The sequence below is a fragment of the Tursiops truncatus genome, chromosome 2 (assembly GCF_011762595.2).
Source record: "Tursiops truncatus isolate mTurTru1 chromosome 2, mTurTru1.mat.Y, whole genome shotgun sequence".
In the NCBI taxonomy this organism is placed as follows: Eukaryota; Metazoa; Chordata; class Mammalia; order Artiodactyla; family Delphinidae; genus Tursiops; species Tursiops truncatus.
Window position 1 is genome coordinate 113,747,123 of NC_047035.1, and position 18,216 is coordinate 113,765,338.

At 49.8% G+C, this 18,216-nt stretch overlaps 1 protein-coding gene across 3 annotated transcripts in view; it reads right to left on the reverse strand.

Annotated features, from left to right (window-relative positions):
• Positions 1-11,223: 11,223 nt before the first annotated feature.
• CELF6 (CUGBP Elav-like family member 6) overlaps positions 11,224-18,216 on the reverse strand; it is a 31,842-nt gene continuing 24,849 nt past the window's right edge. The window contains exons 4-13 of one of the 3 annotated variants that reach the window (XM_033851939.2): positions 15,001-15,129; positions 14,820-14,899; positions 14,519-14,662; positions 14,275-14,407; positions 14,041-14,187; positions 13,757-13,819; positions 13,421-13,501; positions 13,191-13,334; positions 12,413-12,568; positions 11,224-11,572 (exon numbers count right to left, since the gene is read on the reverse strand). In XM_033851939.2, the coding sequence (XP_033707830.1) occupies positions 12,441-12,568; positions 13,191-13,334; positions 13,421-13,501; positions 13,757-13,819; positions 14,041-14,187; positions 14,275-14,407; positions 14,519-14,662; positions 14,820-14,899; positions 15,001-15,129 (1,049 nt within the window). In that variant the 3' untranslated portion in view covers positions 11,224-11,572; positions 12,413-12,440. The remainder of the gene's footprint in view (positions 11,573-12,412; positions 12,569-13,190; positions 13,335-13,420; positions 13,502-13,756; positions 13,820-14,040; positions 14,188-14,274; positions 14,408-14,518; positions 14,663-14,819; positions 14,900-15,000; positions 15,130-18,216) is intronic. The other 2 variants (XM_033851940.2, XM_033851941.2) reach the window with 2 other exon arrangements.

Consider the following 18,216-nt stretch of genomic DNA (forward strand, 5'->3'; position numbering starts at 1 on the left):
ACTCTGCGCACGCTCGCGCGGCGGCACCGTGACCACGTGGCCCGCTTCGGACCAACCGCCACGCGACCTACCCCTAGGCCCACCACCTCCCCCGACGCCTGGTTGGGGCGCCTGCGCAGTGATCGCTGGTTGGGAGCGGGGTGCGGAGCGGAGGGTGGCGCCTGCGCCCTGGGGCTGGGCGGGTGCGTGGAGAAACAAGACAGGCCCGGCAGGTGCACGGAGGGCCCTATGAGCAAAGCTGTTGGCGTTTGGCGCCCCTTGTGGTTGGGAGGAAGGAGAGGGGAAGGCAGTTCCGGCTACCTCTCTACTTTAGAACCCGGGTGGTGGATAAAGATTGAGACAGTCCCCCTGAGACCCTGCTGACTCCAAGAATCTCTAGTTTGTAACACCTTAGGGTCTTTTAATTCTTTTGTTTTTAATTTTTTTTTCTTTTTTGGCTGCACCACTCAGCATATGGTATCTTAGTTCCCCTACCAGGGATTGAACCTGAGCCCCCTGCACTGGGAGCACAGAGTCTTAACCATCGGACCGACAGGGAAGTTCCAGCCTTTTTTAATTCTTAAGTTTAACTCTTTTGCTCCCCTGGTAGCTGTGGTGTGCTGGAAAGCACTCTGGCCTTCTATTGGGACAATCTGGGTTCAAAGCTTGGTTTCAGCACTTACTGATTGTGCAGCCTTAAACCAAGACTTTCACTTTCTGAGTCTTAGTTTTCTCATCTGTAAAGTGGGGACAGTGATATCTGTTTAATGGGGCTGTTGTGGTGAGGATGAAATGAGATGGTGTGTCGAACCGTATGAATGTGCAGGTATTTGACTCTTTGTATTTTACAAAACAGAAATTTCATATGGTTCAACCTAACACATATAAAGTAACCAGCAGAATACCTGGGACTAGGAAGTCGTCCATAAATGGAAGCTGTTAACCGTGGTTATTATGGTTATTCCCCTGAGACGTGGCCAGACCTCCCTTCATCCTTATCAGAATTGGGTGTCTTGGAGCTCCCATGTGCCCCTCTTTTCCATCAGCACTAATGGGGAAAAGTTTATCTTATATCTACTTACCTTCCTCATTCCCTCTTTTTAGCTAGACACAGCGTACACAAGGAAGGCTTTGGCTCCGAGTGATGTAAACACGTGACATATCTATCCCTCCGGAGCTGGCCTCAGTCAGAATTTTTGCAGTGAGGGACTTCCCTGGTGGCACAGTGAATAAGACCCCGTGCTCACAATGCAGGGGGCCTGGGTTCGATCCCTGGTCAGGGAACTAGATCTAGATCCCACATGCATGCCACAACTAAGAGTTCACATGACCCGGCACAACCAAATAAATAAGTAAATATATATATATATATATATATATATAATTTCACAGTGATTTTTTTACACTTGGATAACCTCAGCATCTCCCTTCTCACTCTCCCTCCTTTTGATATCCCTGCTCTTCTCACCTGGCCTCTGAGCCTGGGCTTCAACACTGTCTTAATATTAGTTTGTTACACCCATTGTGTATAATAACTGAAAAAAGTGAGGTATATAAAATAACAGGACTTGGAGCCTTAGTGGCAGAATGTAGAAGTTCAGAGTCATTGGGGAAGGAGTTGGCTCTGCTCCCTCAAACAACTCACCAGCAAGGGCCTCATAGCAGCTTTGGAGAGCCAAGCCTGTGTGGAAGTGTTCGAACAGAAGCACTTTGGGTAAGCACGGGAGGTCTGTCCCCATGAGTGGAATGTCAAAGTCCCGTATTCCATAACCTTTCAGGATTTCCCCTCCTCACTTCCCCCCAACTCACACCACCAGCTCTTCTACTCATTATGAATCCCATAAATCTCAACTGCCTCATAGTTGATCAGTATTTTCCTGGCTTCACTTTTTCCATCCGGTCTAGATCCTATGTTCAGTTACTTTAACCACATTTTTGCTAATATGCTTGCCCTTAAAATCATAACCACAGATATTCCAGCCATCTACCTTCTCTATTCTCCTATCCTAAACCAGGATAACGGAAATAACCCAGTCCCGCAGAATTGAGCTTATGAGTGGACACTGTTTTATGTTAGTCCAGCCCACGAGCCCTATTCTTTGGGAATTAAGTTTTCCACACTCTCTCTCCAGATCTATAGGCTCCAGGGCCACGTTTGTCTTGTGACCCCTGGCATTCTGGCTGCAGTTTATCAAACTGTGAGTGGATTCCTAATGTGAGCTGAGCTAAGCAAATGTTCTCTCCTGGGAATCTTGGATTAGGACTGAGAGATTATGTTTCTAACTGGACTGGTTTCTTGAGCAGAAGAGATACATAAACTCAGGAGCTATGGTGCATCCACCTCCCAGATACTATGAGGAATGAGGAATGGAGAAAGTTTATTTGCAGAGAGAGAATGAAGCCTGGACAGGCAGAGACCAGAAATCATGAGACTGCTGTCTGGTTCCTGAAAGTTTTCCAGACCATTTCTGAGGCCCTCTGACCTTAGAATCTATGAGTCACCCTTATCTAGAATAAATTGTTAAGAAAACTTACCCTGGACCCGATATAGAGCTACAACAAATTCACAGTCTCCTCAGCTAGGCCCTGAGTGTACCCAGCAATCCTTCTACACATCAGCTTCCGCCACCATCCCCCCTTCTGCTTCACAGAGAAAATAAAGGCAACGGGGAGGAAACTGCTTTAATGTTCAGCCCCCTCCAAGCATTTGAATCTCTCCCTCCCTTTCTTTCTCAGAGGTAGTGAGGTCTCCCTTCAAATCCAAGCTTAATCGTTTCACTGCAATTTGTTTTTCACTCCCTTTGTCTCTTCAGGAAATTTGATCCTTTATTTTCATCTCTCTTTCATGGATAGTCAACTTTTTCCTCTCTCCTACTCTTTGATCTCCACATATAAACTTGATCAACTAGCCCAACCTAAAAAAAAAAAATCCAATTTTAATCCCACACATTACTGATTATTACACACTTTTTCTTGCCTTCAACCAAGCTTCTAGGGAGTGGTTTACACTCTCCATCTCTACTTCCTTACCTCCCATGTGTTCCTTAAATCTAGTGCCATCTTACCTCTCCCCCAAATCTCTACTGAAAATACTTTCACCAAAGTAACAGATGACTTCCGAGCTGCCGAACCCACTGGAAAATTCCAGGCTCAACTGATTTGACCATTGATGTCAGTTGGCATCGTTGATCAGCAGTCCCTGCATCCCTTTCCTCTGTTGGCTCCTATGGGCTATGTTCTTCCAGCTTCTTCCTAAACCTCACGTGGCTCTTTCACAACTTCCTTAATAGACTCCTTTTCTGTCATTCATCATTTAAATAATAATAATTTTTAAAAAACAGTTCAGTCAACACCCATTTCTCATTTCATCACTCTTTCCAGTGACTTCCCAGAATCTGATTCACCTTCCTGTGTTACAGGTCTTGGAGGTAAGCAGAGCCCACCTTCCATGACAGATATTGAAAAGGTTGGGTCTTTGCTTTCCCAGCTTTTTGGCATCTAAGACAGAGGTATGTGACCTAAGCTTGGCCAAGTAGCCCCCAGAAAAGTAGATCCTGGAGTAAATGATTCAGAGAAATAGAACCATGGAGAATTCATCCTGGTGGCAGTGGCCACAGTGCAATCAGCTCTATCCTGTGCTTGGGGGCTGTAGTGGTATGGGTACTGGTGGTGGTGACATCCAGTGTCCAATGGTGATGACAGTGGCAATATTCTCACGGTGCTGGTCTGACATCTGATTTTGGCTTTTGCTCTGGTGGACTGGCCTCCCATTGTTCCCAGTTGTTTTTCAAGCTTGCATGTCCTGCTTGGCAATCCCGTGACCCACCCAGTGCCGTTTCAAGAGACGGCTTTTCTAGAATTTGAAGAAGAATAGATACATGTATATGTTACCAAAAAAACCAAAAACAAAAAATAATAAGCCTGGGAAATCTTTTTCTTAGAATGAGAGAGGGGTAAATGAGAACACTTACACAGCAAAAGTGTTTATAGTTCTTTGCTAGCACTAAAAGAAAAAAGTGGCTTTTCTGTTTAAATCGTCCCGTGTGACACACTGACTGCAGGTGACTGGGACTCCCGAATATACATCTCCATCCTTTACCTCTTGCATTTCAAGTTGCCTTTTAGACAACTCCACTTGTATGTCTCACAGGCAAACTCTTCTTCTTCCTCTCAATCTGCATTTTTTTCATGACCCTAGCTTAGTAAATAGCACCTATGACTTGTTCAGCCGGAACCCTGAGAGGAAAACATCTTAGACTTCTCCCACCCTCGTGTGAACAGAACAAATTTTACCTGTTATTAAATCTTAAATCAACCCCTCTTTTATATTTCTACTCTTCTTCACCAGAACCATTGTACTAGCCTCCTAACTAGCGCAGTATCAACTCTTCTGATCTCTTCTCCACTTAGCTGCCTAGGGGAATCTTTCTAAAACCCAAAGCTGATCATGTCATTCCTCTGTTAAAATTCTTCAATGGCTCCTTACCACCTCCAGGATAAAATATGTACCCCTTCTATGGCTGTGGCTCCTAACTGACTCTCAGCCCTCCCTCACCTGCATCCTACGCTCCAGCCAGGTCAAACTACATGTTTTTACAGACCACGCAGGACACATCTTTACATTCTATGGCTACTTAGTGGGGCTGACAGTCACAGTGCCACCTCTGCTCCCTTCCGTTTTCCACCACCCAGAGGTGGATACATGACCCATCAGGCCAGGCAGGAGACTCCATCCCCCTGGCCAAAGTGATTAGTTCAGGTAAGGGTTTGTCACCTAAGCAGAGCCAATCATAACCTTCCCCTTAAACTCTCTTGCTTTTGAGGCCATGGTGCCAGGAGCAGATGAGATTGAAGCTGCTGGCACCCAGCTCTCTATCACAGGGAGAACGTATATTTATGGCAGGAAAGAGAAGGGGACAAGGAACGAAGATAAGCAGAGCCCTGAGAGATGAAGTGAGAGAGGTCTGATGACATTTGTTTGAGCCCTTGAATTCAGCCCTGCCTGGTTGGTAATAGCACTACACTTCTCAGCTCCCTTCTTGCATAAGCTGGTTTGGGTTCATTCCTGTCGCTTGAAATTAAACCAGACCTGATACACAAATGGAATGGTGTGTGCAATCAACAGACTCTAGAATGTATACCTGGTGGAACTGAAGTGAAGTGGAGGCGGTGTGGGGATCTGCCCATCCTTGAGTGGGAAGTTAGAAATCCCTGTTACGTGGTATCAGGTCAGCTGGTTACATGATCTTCTTCTTTTTTTTTTTTTTTGTGGTACGCGGGCCTCTCACTGTTGCCACCTCTCCCGTTGAGAGCACAGGCTCCGGACGCGCAGGCTCAGCGGCCATGGCTCACGGGCCTAGCCACTCCGCGGCATGTGGGATCTTCCCGGACCGGGGCACGAACCCATGTCCCCTGCATCGGTAGGCGGACTCTCAACCACTGCGCCACCAGGGAAGCCCCATGATCTTCTATTTTATGTGGAGCTTTGGGTCAGGCACCCATCCTAGATGGAGACTCCAGGGACACACTGGACAAATGTCTGGATGTTGGCGTATGCTGGCCTCTCGCAAGATTTCTAGCAAGGAACTGCAGTTCAGCTTGCTTCCATGCTGGCAGAACCAGACCATATGCAGCTTTGTTTAGAGTTGCCTTTATTGCCTTTGGCCTACTAGCTAGACTGCCAAGGGTCAGATAATCATGTGTCTTACAGATTATAAAAGCCAGATCCTCTACCCCAAACTAAAATGAGTGAGAACAAAGGCAGAGAGGTGGGACATCAAGCAGGAGATACTGAAGCTTAGGGCCTGGGAAGTTCTAGAGAAAAAGCCTGATGCTCCGAGCCACACCTGAATGCATCTTTTTTCTCCCAAATTAAATAATGTTTATTTTACTTAAAATTCAGACAGTCCTGGGGGTTCTGGTGCCTGGGGACCCTGGCTGTGAATCCTGTGGGAGAGAGTGAAACGTATTGGTCACAACCCTCATGCACCTTTCTGGGCTTCCTGGGCCACCTCCGTCTTTCTTTCTCTTGGTTGGCACCCCACCCGTGCCAAGTAGCCCCTCCACTTCCACATTTGTGGTAGAAATGCCACATGGAAGGCATGGGATCTAACCTCCCAAGCAGACACCCAGAGGGTGATGCAACTCAGAAATGCAGTGGAGTTAGCTCTCCGTGAAGTGCACCTTGGCCAGTAGAAAACAGGAGATGAGAGGGGAACAGATGGGAAAATTCCCTCTCAATTCTCCTCCTGGTGAACGGTTCTAAGGTGCAGTTTCTCCCTGCAAACACCATGTGCTTTAGCAAACAGTCCTGTCAAGTCACCTGTTCTCTCCTCACAGCTCATGTGAAACAGTGGCCACCGCAGTAATATGTTGTCTTGCATTGCTTCACATCTTTCTCCCCTGCCACATGTCTCTTCTCCCCTCTCATTATCCTGGGCTTCCGTCTCCCCAAAGGGTGTGAGCACTTTACTTTAATCCTTGCCTCAGAGTCTGCTTTCTAGAGCACTTGCGTTAAGATCTGGAGCTGCTGTCAAAGCCCCCATCCCAACACTGAGTCCCAACAGTGGGGTAGCAAGAAGGTCCTGAGGGCGCAACTGATGTTTCCTGCTCACGTGCAGGAAATCCAGCCCAGGCTGCTGGATTCCTGTCAGAGGCCCGGTGGCAAGGATGCAGGGTCAGCCCATTTCTGGCATACTCCCTAGAAGAAGCTGAGGCTAATTTTCTCAGGCTCTTTCTGTGGTTCCCTGCATTTTCTCCTGGGTACGTAAGACTTACCTTTGGAAGAGTCAAACCCAGGCTTGCAGCTTGCTCTGCCTTCTGGGTCTCTGTGCTCTTAGGCCACTAGAGGGCAGCAGGCTAGAGCATGGAAGTTCAAAGTCCCCTCTACAGACGGCCAATCAAAGGCTGTGATCAGCCCAGCCTGCCATACTGTGATGGCAGTGTCTGAAGCGGGGTTGGGGAGAAAAAGAGTAGCTCTCCACCCTCTCTGAGTTTGCACTTGGCGCAGACTTGGTCAACTCTTTGTGGACCTCACGTGGCTCAAGCTCGAAGGGCAGCTACAGAATCCGCTTTGGCTCTGAGCTTCCTGAGCCCATGAGGTTTATTCCTTCATTGGTTCTCCCAAAGAACACAGGACTGTGTAACATGCTTGAGCAAATATACTGGCTGAGGGAGGCGCACAGGCCCAAGACAGCCTCTGAATCCCTGCTGGATTTGGCTGTGTCACAGTGAAGGCAGGTACAGTGAGGACAGTGGATGCCAAAGATTGCAAACAAAGCTGGAAAAGATAAAGAGAGATTCTGTGACCTCCCTGACCTTAGTATCCTCTTTTGGAGGGTATTACATGCATGTTCTGTCCCACTGAGGCAGAGGTGAGACCCCAGGTCTGGTCAGAGCACACAGTAGATCCAGAGCTGCTCTGAGATCAGAGGTTGTCAGTCCTATCTCAGACCAAAGGTCTTTTCTCTCTGTATCCAAGACACCCAGGTTGCATCCAGAGAGACAGAGAGAAATTCCGGGGGCCCTCCTGAAGGCTGAAGACTCTGCCCACAGTCCCCAAGTTAAACAAGTTCTCAGAGGGCCCCCCAATTCAATGTCCACTGACAGACTCTTCTCAAGAGTGCTTTGGTGACATGGCCTTAGTGTAATAATGGACCATAGCCAGAGGGCGAGGAGTGGAGCAAGCTGCAGATTGTCCAGAATGAGTGCTTGTGTGGTTGCCTCACTCCTGTCCTAAGCATTGCCTTGGGGCTGAGACCTAGGAGCCAGTACCACTTAGGGATTTTGACTATCTAGTCAGGGTCACTGGAGCGTGAGCCAGCCAAGTGTTATATAGGTAATCTCTCTCTGAGGGCACTGAGCAGATTAAGGTTGACTTATTATCACAGACAGGCTATCGTGGAAACCATGAAGCTGAGGGGGAGGGGAATGGGCCAAGTGTGACCTGTTGCTAAGAGACAGAAACCACAAGGGCCAGATCCAGACTCAAGGACAAGAACTCAGCAAGATTCTTGATGATGGTTACTAGCTCACAGAGAGCCCAGGAATCAAATCACTTGGTTTGAAAGGAATTGTCCAGAGAATCCTCACCAGGCGATCGGGGGTCTGGGAAAGCATAATCTCTAAGGCAATCTTTAGGTCCAAACCCATGTGTAAGGGATGGTGGATGATTCAATTACAGAAGAGGTATCTTCTCAGGGCTGTCCATAAAGGAGGGAGATATTTCCCAGTGGAAAGGACCAAGAGCAATTAGTTTTGTTGATGAAGAAACTTGCTCCACTGTCCAGAAGGATGTGCTATATGCTATAGATTAGTGACCATTGTTTTCTCTTCTCCCCTATTCCAAATGGAAGGGTTTTTTTGGCTTTTTTTTTAAATGGTTACCCTATTTCTCTCCATATTGGTTATGTAGGGGTAGCTAAATTTATCTTTAAGCCAGAGATTGCAAAATCACAAGAAATTATATCCAGACCTGATCAAGAATTGCACATCACAAAGGGACCCTGGACTGAGGGCTCAATAAAGCAACTGGGCATGATTCTGTTTTGTCTCCTATTCAGAAGTGGGTGACTGTTTTTTGTTGAGCCTAGGAACATTGCATTGTTAGGCAGGCACATTTTTGAAAGTGTATGTTTGTCAAGAAAAGTATAGATGGAAGGTGAACAATAAAGGGGAGGAATACTGTGGATGCAAATTGCTTATCTGCCCATCATCCCTTCTTTTGAAGACCCAGTTCTCCCCTCCACACAGTCCTTGTGAAGTTGTCAATTACGGTGGCCTACTCTTCCACCCTAGAGGTAGCCACATGTCCATTCTGGCCAAAGTCCTCCCAAGGTCTTTAGAGCTGGAAGTAGCGAGGCCACTAAGTAGAAGGGAGCAGAGCCGAGAGATGGAGACATCATCATTTGAACCCCTAGATCAAGCCATGCCTAAAGGTAGATACATCCTTTGATTTATCAATTAAGTAAGCCAACTAATTTCCTATTGGCTTAAACATGTTTGAGTTGGGTTTTTGACACTTGCAGCTGAAAGGATTTGGACTAACACATGCACACACAACAGAGACACAAACACCATTGTTGCTTAAACTCATTAGACATTATACACGTCTTCCATGAGCTTATAGGGATCAGCAAACATTTTATCTAAAGGATCAGATAAATCTTTTAGGCTTTGTGGGCCACATATGGTCTCTGTCTCATATTCTTTTTTGTTTTATCTTTACAGCCCTTTAAAAATGTAAAAAAACATTATTTGTAGGCCATACAAAAAGCAGGCTGTAGGCCAGATTTGCCCACAGGCCATAGTTTGCCGACCCCTGATCTAGATCCTGCCAACCTCTGCAGCATTTATACATGGTCTGCCAGCCCCTAACCATGAAACAAGACACTTCAAATGCCATTTTGGTTTGTGTCTTGACATGACTTGTTGAGTTAAGGTTCAGGGTAGAGTTAGAAATGGGAAAGGGTCTTATCTTGGTGCCCACTGTCTGCCCCATAATTGGCACTGAATAAACGGTAATCATTATGATTTCTTGCTAATAATTTATCAGCATGATGCGGCTGTCCAAATGGCTTTGTGCATATGTGCCAGTTCATTCTCGAAGGCCCTTCCCCTCCTTCATCTTCTTCAGTAAACCTTTCTCTGACCTGCCTTACCAGTCAAGTCTGAATTCGGTACTCTTCTTGCTATCACAGACTCTCTGGGGCCCTCCATTATCACTACATTATCGGACCGTCCTTCCCCCAACTCTGAGGGCTTAGCACCTAGCAGTGACGGGTCTCTATGCCTCCATGTGAACAGCTGTTTGAATGTGCAGGTGTTAACATTCCCATCTGTGTCCAGGGTGGTCAGTCTACGTGTCAGCCCTGTGAACTACCACACCTTACCTGGCAATGTTATTTTTCATTCCATTCCCTCCAAAAACGAGTCAAAGACAGAGGAACAGGTGGGAACAAATTTTCTTAGAAACTCTTATTAAGGAGGAACCCGCTGCCCCCGCCCCCACATGCTTTATTGTCTGATGTGATATCAGATCAGAGGCCTCCAGTCTCAGCAACATCTAGGGACCAGAGTGCCCACCACACAGCTGGGGCCCCAGACTAGTTTGATCCAGGTCTGTGGGGTAGAGGGAAAATTATCCTCCTAGGAAAAGTTATGTGCAAGGCCCTGCAGGCCCAGGAAAGGCTGACCAAGGCAAGTGAGTCATGGTGCTCTAAGCTGAATCTTTTGCCCATCTCACAGAAGCAGGCAGGAAGCACCACCATCGATCAGCTTTATATGGTACCCACTGTATACAACAGACAGACAAAGACAGACAGACAGAGCACACACCACTTCTAAGCTGAACACTGCTCACCATCTAGAAGCACCTTGGATAAGCACATTGAGACACTCTTGCATAGGAAAGATGTAGTTTTTAAAGGAATGATGAAGTATTTTGGCAAAACATCTACTTCCCTCCCAGGTCCTGGGTAAAGAGGGACCTCTAAATTCTGAAGCTTCTACATAATTGAAAATTATCCCCTTCTCAATGGCAGTATATACAGTAGCGAACCTTCCAAGTCTGTTGTCACAGCCCTCTACATATATCCTGAATCTACTTTACCGGTGGGCAAACTTAGAGACAGAAGGTGGTCTGGAGCAAGGGGACACTGGGGCTGGCTCAAGGTGAGGGGAAACAGGAGGTGTCTCGGCTCAGCCAAAGGCAGGGCCTCTGTCTAACTGGATGGGGAAGGGAAAGGCTGGGGCAGTCCAAACTCCCTTTCTTCCTGTCTGAGGAAGCAGTGGTTCCACGGGAAAGGCTGTCAAGAAGGAAAGGCAGGTTCCCACCCCTGCTGGCTTAAGGGGTTTTTCGGGGTGGCAAAGAGCAGGGCAGGCCAGAGCTCCTCCTTGAGGCCTCTTCGTGGATGCTCTCTGAGTTTGGGAACTGTGGGTTCACTGCTTCAATAACTCTCTTGTCACCTGCATATGAGCCCAGACCTCAAGTCCTTCATTATTTTTAAAAGGTGGTGGGGTGGAGGTGGGGGGCGTTAAGAGGGAATGAGACACAGAACCATCTTTCCACAGCCTTCCTCTGCCTAGGCTGGGGCCTTCAAGGGTCTCCTTCACCCTGCCTCCTAGGGATATTTAAAGGCAGCTTTTATTAGACTCTATACTGTCCTTTTTGTTTCTCTTGTGATTTTTTTGTTTCTTTGTTTTAATTTATATATATATATATATATATATATATATATATATATATATATATATATATATATAATTCTTTAAAAAGCAATAGTCCTTTGGTCCCTAAACTCTAAGGAATGATATGATTTTGAAAGAAGTAAATCTGGGCTTCCCTTGTGGAGAAGCCCTTGGCACCCCCCAAGGCCCTCTGCTGGTTCCCCTAGACAGTCACTCCTCAGCCAGCCCCAGCTGCTTTGCCAGCCTGAGCTCTACATCACAGGCACAGAACAACCCGCTTGGTGAAAACAATCCTTAAAGTGGCCTGAGCCCAGGCACTGGCCTTGGGTCCACGTCCATCTGTGGCCGCTCCTTCAGGAAGGGCTGCTCAAGCATTTCTGTGCTTTTCTTTTCCTTTCTTCTCACTCTTCAGTTTCCAATGTTGGGTATTAATTGATAAGGAGAGAGAAAGGGAAAAAAAGGAAAAAATCACTCTGGAGGGCAAGACAAGAAGAGCAGCTTGCCCTATCCGTGACAGGTGAGTGGCTGGACCTCAGGCTTCCACTGAAGCCAGACCCTGGGTCCTGGGCAGATGACCTCAGCCCAGCACCCCCTCCAGAGTGCTCCCTGGGGGCAGTTCAAGTGAGGCAGGGTCCTGTGGATCTTCTGAGACAGCAATCTCTAAAAGTCGCAGGCAGCCGGCCCTGCCAGAAACCTGAGAGCTTGTCATAGCCCTCCCCATCACCACCACACCCTGTAGATCCTGCATCTTCAGTGTATTTGCTTCTCTCCTCATCTCCAAGTTCACTGCCATTATCCCAGCCCTTACATCCTGTCCCTTCTTTGCTTAAACTCCTCAGTGGTCCTCTACCATCTTCAGGATAAAGTCCAAACTCATGGCCTTTAAAACACTTCACAAGCTAGCACAAACCTACTTTTCTAGTCTCGTTCTCCACCCCCCTGCCCTCCCCACACAGGAATTCTCTACTATGGTCCCCTGTGGCTATCTCTGGAGTGGAACGAACTGGTTGGATCTTACTGTAATTGTCTCTCCCAGACTGTGGGGGCAGGAATTTTGTCTAATTTATCTCAGTCCTTAGACTGAAGGAAAAACACAGCCTCAGACTGAGGATTCCTCCTAACTCCTGGCTCTTCTCTCCCAGACTTTTTCAGGGGCCGGTGCCCCCAGCATCCCAAAAGGAATATCAAAGCTGGGAGCGCCTCCATCACTCAGGCCCCATCTGCCGGGGGTCCACTAAGGACTCACCTTTCTGTGGCTGGTCAGTGAGAGTAGATCAGTAAGGCCGGTTGGCATCCTTGGGCCTCTTTAGCTGGACCTTGAGCCTCTTCATGCCAATCTGAAAGCCATTCATGGCCTGAATAGCTGTCTGGGCACTGGTTGGATTGTCAAAGCTAACAAACCCTGGAGGGTGTGTGCAGAGAGGTTAGCTGGGAACTCTGCGTGGCAGGGCCTCCTTTCTCTATGACCAGCCCCTTCTCCTTGCCCCCTCAGGCCAGTTCCATCAATCAGTACTCCTCCACCCTCCAGTGTTTGCATGTGTGCACACACACGGACACATGCTCGTACTTACACAGGCAAGTGGCCTGAGTTTCCTAAACGTGTGATTCTTGGAAGGACAGGAGGTAATTCTGAGTGTGTGTATTGGGGAGGCAGGTAGTGTGTTGATGGGGTGTTTCCCTGTCTTTCCCTGGCGTGGGAAAACTCTCTCTCTCCACAGCCCCCATTCTGGTCCTCTGAATTGCAGTTGGAGGGGATCTCTGGTCCCAGACCCAGACTCCACCTGCCCTGGCTAGACTCTAAAGCCTAACCTGGTTGAAGATCTACCAGACACCTGACCTTCCCAGGTGAACCTGAAATAGACTTGTCCCTTGTCTGGGCTTAGCCTCATCACTGGTCTGTGACTCTGTTGAGCACTATACACTCAGTTTCTAGGAGTCACTGACTTCCGGAGGTACAGTCTTAGGGTCTGTAAGGAATCTCGAAGTTGGGAGTGGGAGAGGCCTAGGGATGGGGCTCAGCTCACCGAAACACTTGCTCTGGTTGGTGGCTCGATCCACAAAGACTTTGGCAGAGACAACGGCTCCAAAGGGCAGGAATGTCTGGATGAGTTCTGCATCACCAAACTCCTGAGGCAGGTGATAGATGAAGAGGTTACAGCCTTCGGGGCCTGCAGGAACAGGAGCAGGCTGGTTCAGGGGAGGAATCCTGAGTCCAGCCCCACCAGGCCCTGATCTCCAGACCCCTGTCCCTCACCTTCTCTTTGCTGCTGGGGCAGGCCTGAAGGCTGCTGGGGAAAAGTTGTGCTCACTGGGGCATAGGCCGACGGATAGGCTGCTGGAGACAGAGGTGGGAGTGGGCAGTGACCCCCCAGGAGCCACCCCCAATCAGGGCCCCATCTGCCTGGCCACCTTTGACCAACTCAGCCAGTGCACAGTAACCCTCACCCCTAGAAAGGTCGTTCTGGGTCCAAGGGTGGGCGAAAGGAGGGTCGGACTCCTCAGCACAGAGCCTAACCCCCCCACCCCCAAATCTCCCTATTACTTTCTGGGGCCCTTCAAACCCCCCAGGCCGCGTAGCGCCAAGTGAAACCTGCGTAGTGGTGCATCCCAGCGTAGGCCTGCTGCAGGGGGTCAGCCACGCCGGGACTCTGGGCTGGGGAGAGAGGGGCGCAAGGCCCACAGTGAAGGTGGGCTGGTGGGCGGGCAGGGTAAGGTGAGAACGCAGGGAGTGTGGAGGGAGGCTGTGAGAGGCAGCAGGGAAGGAGGAGGAGTCCCTTCTCAAGGAGACCAGGCCCTGCCACCCGCCCCCCCCAGACCCCCGCTCCCCACTCCATTTTGGGGGAGATTTGGGCGGAGCGGGTGGGGGGGGCCCACCTGGGTAAGGAGAGAGCCCGTTATTGTAGAGACTGTCCGAGCCAGGTTGCCCGTTGGTCTGGGGGGTCAGGGGGCCGAATCCATTGACCCCGATGGGCGCCGGGAGACCCGGAAGCGTGCTGGGACCGCCGCCCTGCGGGGAATTGGCTGCAGGTGGCGAGTAAGTGGAAGAGTCAGGCCGCAGCCCCGCCTCGCCCCGCCCCCGCCTCGGGCCCCGCCCCCTGCGCGCAGTACCTGCAGCCGGCAAGAGCGGCGCGGCTACCAGGCTGAAGGCCGCCACGTGCTGCATCTGTGCCGCCACTGCGGCCACCGGGCCGAGGCCTGGGCCCTGCGCCGCCGCCAGTAGGGCCGCCTGGTGCTGCAGGATCTTTGGGAGGGAAGAAGGCCGGGTGTGGAGGGCCCAGCGGCGGGCATCTGTCCCGGCGCCCCACCCCCCGTCACCCGCTGCCCGCCCGCGCCCGCCAGGCCAGGCACTTACAGCTGTGGTGTAGGCTCCGCAGGCCCCCAGCGGCAGCGGCGCCGGCTGCAAGGCACTCAGCTGGCCCGCCATCTGCTGCATCCGCCGCAGCGCGCGCTCGCGGTCCGTGTCCGCCAGCTTGACCACGAGGCTGGACGAGGCGCCCTGGGTAAGGCAGGGAAGGCTGCAAGGACGGGTCTAGACCTCAGCCCCGGCCCTGGGCCGAGGGCCTTGCTCCTCAGGCCCTTTCCCCGGCATGTGGGGAAGAGGAGCCAGTCCCCAGACCCCTGGTCTCACCCCGGGCCCTGGCGCCCGCCCTCACCGCCATGGTCCGGCTGCCGTGCAGACTCTGGATGGCCGCCTGAGCTTCCCCTTGACTCCCGAACTTCACAAAGGCACAGCCTGGGGCAGGATAGAGGTGGCTCAGGTCACAGAGGCCAAAGGGTCATGTGGTCCGGAGTGAGGCGGGGTCATCAGGAAATCCAGGGGTCAGCTCAAGTCACCTTTACTGGTGCCATCGGGGCTCCGCAAGACGGTGCACTCCTCGATGTGGCCAAAGGGCTGGAACAGGCGTCTGACGTCCTCCTCACCCTGCTGCTTGCCCAGCATACCCACAAACAGTTTTCGGTCCTCTGGGGACAAATCCAGGAGTCACCTGGGAACCCTAAGACCTCTTGGGCTCCCCAGAGTAACAGGAGTAGCCTAGGAAGGTAGTTAACCACGGTCTGGCTCTGGGAAGAGGTGAGTGAGCAGGCCCTACTCACTTGGGGCCACAAGGTTGGGTTTCTTTGAGGGGCAGGATGACCTACAGACAGATCTGGAGGAGAGAAACTCCAGATTTCCATCAGGAAAACCTGGGTCCTGGAACTCATTGTTGCTCTTGTGGGAATGATTCAGTTCATATTTTTGGTTGGATAGAGCCCTACATGCATCATTTTATATGTTTGACCTTTCTGTTCTTAGAGTCTGGGAAATGCTATTTTGGACCATTTCAGCCCTGTTAAGGGAGGGGAGTCCTCAGAGGAGTCCTTGTATTCATACTGGGTCTGGAGAAGATAAGTACATCCTCCTGATAAGCCTGATGGCAGTGGCTAGAGTCCAGGATTCTGGGTCAAAAAAAACAGCACAGAAAGCAGTTGTCTCATTGCACTGCCTCAACCCCAGACCATGAGCACTGGAATGATGAATCCCCAACTCCAGCACCCAACTCAACCTGCATGCCCCTCCCAAAGGCCTAAAGAGAACAGGAAGCTTGGGTTCCTGATCCTCCAACATTGGCATTTTGCCCACTATGCTTACTGAACTCATGACCCCTTTCCTTACCTCCCTTATTCCCTCAGTGAGCTTCCAGGGCCCTCACTGAGCCCTGCTGCCTCCTCTCTGACTTCCCCTGTTTTCCTGCCTTGATCTCTCCCCAGGTGTTCATGCTATGGGAGAACAGGTTCTGCCTATAGACCTGGATGGCCACCTGAGGATCCTTTCCTGTGTCCACCCTTCCTGTGGGAATGGTAGAGATGCCCAGAGAGGGGCCGTAAGCTGGGTCCCGTGACCTTGGAGAAAGCTGGAGAGCTGGGGCTGGAAACCAGGGCTTAGCTGCACATCCAGCAAGTCGGGCCTCAGGAGCACTATCCAGGAGTGTGTGATAGAGGAGCCCAGCCCACAGGTCCTGCTGTCAAAGCCTCTCTCATCTGCACCAAGGTAAGTCTCTGATTTTGAGATGGGGCTTCATCGGCGTAATACAAGTTGGGAGAGAAAGAGTGGGTGGGAATCTGGCTTCAGACTTCACCTCTGAAATCCTGAAGCCCAAGAAAACCCATCCCAAACTCCTTCACTCTTTGACAAGCTTGGCCAGGCTGATGGGGGTCCTTGGATCCTGAGTGCAAAGGAAACAAGGCTGGTGAAGGTCATAGACTGAAGCCTGGGTGACAGTGAAAAGGAAAGTGAAAAGGCCGAAATTAGCAGTGGAGGGAATCTCCAACAAGGCTATGTGTGTGTGTCCGTATTTCACCTGGATGTTGTGGGGTTCAGCCTAGGCTGCCCTGGGTACCTTGGTATCTGTCGCCTGCCTGTTAATGCTGTGTCTGTATGGAGAGCAGGAGCTGTGGCTTACATGGGACAGAGTGTGTTTCAGCAGAATCCTGCCCTCTGTCCAGAGGATTACTGCCCAGAAATCCTGATGGGGAAAGGATAGATAATGTACTTGTGGCCAGAATTCCAGTAGAGGTACCAACCATCTGTGGTGAGAGTACAAAGCAGTGGGTATACTTCACTCCTGGGAGGGTTAGCCACAGAATAGTGCCCTTGGAATGGATCACTGGTTTCCTAACCTTTTAAAACAGCTGTGAAATCCATTGTTCTAACAAAAATATTAGGATGAAGCTCAAAATGTAAGAGAAAAGTAGAACTGCTTGGAAAAGGCAGAAAAGTAGGAGGAGGGCTGGAGTTCCTCTTGCTTCATCTTCCCCTGGTACTCCCTAGAGGGGGCTCCAAGGAAAGTCCTTTGTAAACCACTGACTTAAAAGATAGAAAATAGAATTCCACATGGTGCATGAAGAGGCATCTGAGATCATTCTCTTCAGGAACCTGAGAAGTCAGGAAAGGTCTTTCATGATTCTCTTGACTAATCTGATGGTGGCTTTGCCTTGACATTGGAAGACAGGCCCTATTTGGTCAGGGAATCAAACCCTCTGAGATTGTTATTGTTCTGAGCTATGAAACTAAATTATGCCCATGCGTCTACAAGAGGCCCAGGAGGGGCTGGAGAAGATCCTAGGGTCTCCAGAGTCTCAGGGCTTCATGATGCCCTAATTTATCGTGCAGCTGTGACATTGGGTAGGGTCTGCAAGATGATGACAGCACCTAGGTAAGCTGTCATGCCACATGGAACAGCATCCAGGTAGCCCTAGGTAGGAAGAGAGAGGTCATGGCTGAGATGGAGCCCCCAGGACAGTAAAGAGGTTTGTGTGAACAGTGGTCCGATCCTTCATCTGCTCTTCCTCTTTCTGCTCTTTTCTGATGATGGTGGTCAGTCACAGCTCATGTCACAGACCATGAAATTCTCTGATCCTTCTGTTCCAGTGAGAGTCTCCCAAATTAAGAATTTCCATTTCCATGATAGGGCACTGACTCTATGGTTCTAGACTACTGGGCTGTACAGAATTTGAAATTGAAATGAGGTTGGGCTATGGGCTAATCTCTATGCTGCCCATTTCACAGCTGTCACCTTGAATCCTGGTGTCCTCTTTGCCACTTTACAGGGACCTTCATGGTGTTTGACAGGAGGATGATCTGGGTCACAGTGAATATAAGCATCAGATGATCCTGAAATGGTGGGATAAGTTTCTTAAGAGACCTGGTCAAAGAGAATTACAGGCTAGACTCCTGAGAGTAGCCCGCAAATCCACACCCCTGAAGATTTTCAGGGCCGATGCATGCTCCCAGAGAGATGGAGATGATGGGATTTAGCCCAAAAAATGCAATATCCTCTAGGTCAAACTATACCAGTTTGGTAGAAAAGGATTCTGTAAGAGGTGGGTCGGAAATGTCTGAATAAAATAATTCCATGAGTGGTGGGTGGGTCCCTAGAAAGATGGAAATTCAAACTGGGAGGCTCAACTTTCCTGGAGTGGATGGAATTGGAAGATAGCATCAGTGTGGAGTTGAGACATAGTTGGAAAGACACACAGTTGAACGGTGTAACTGCATTTTCATGATGGCCA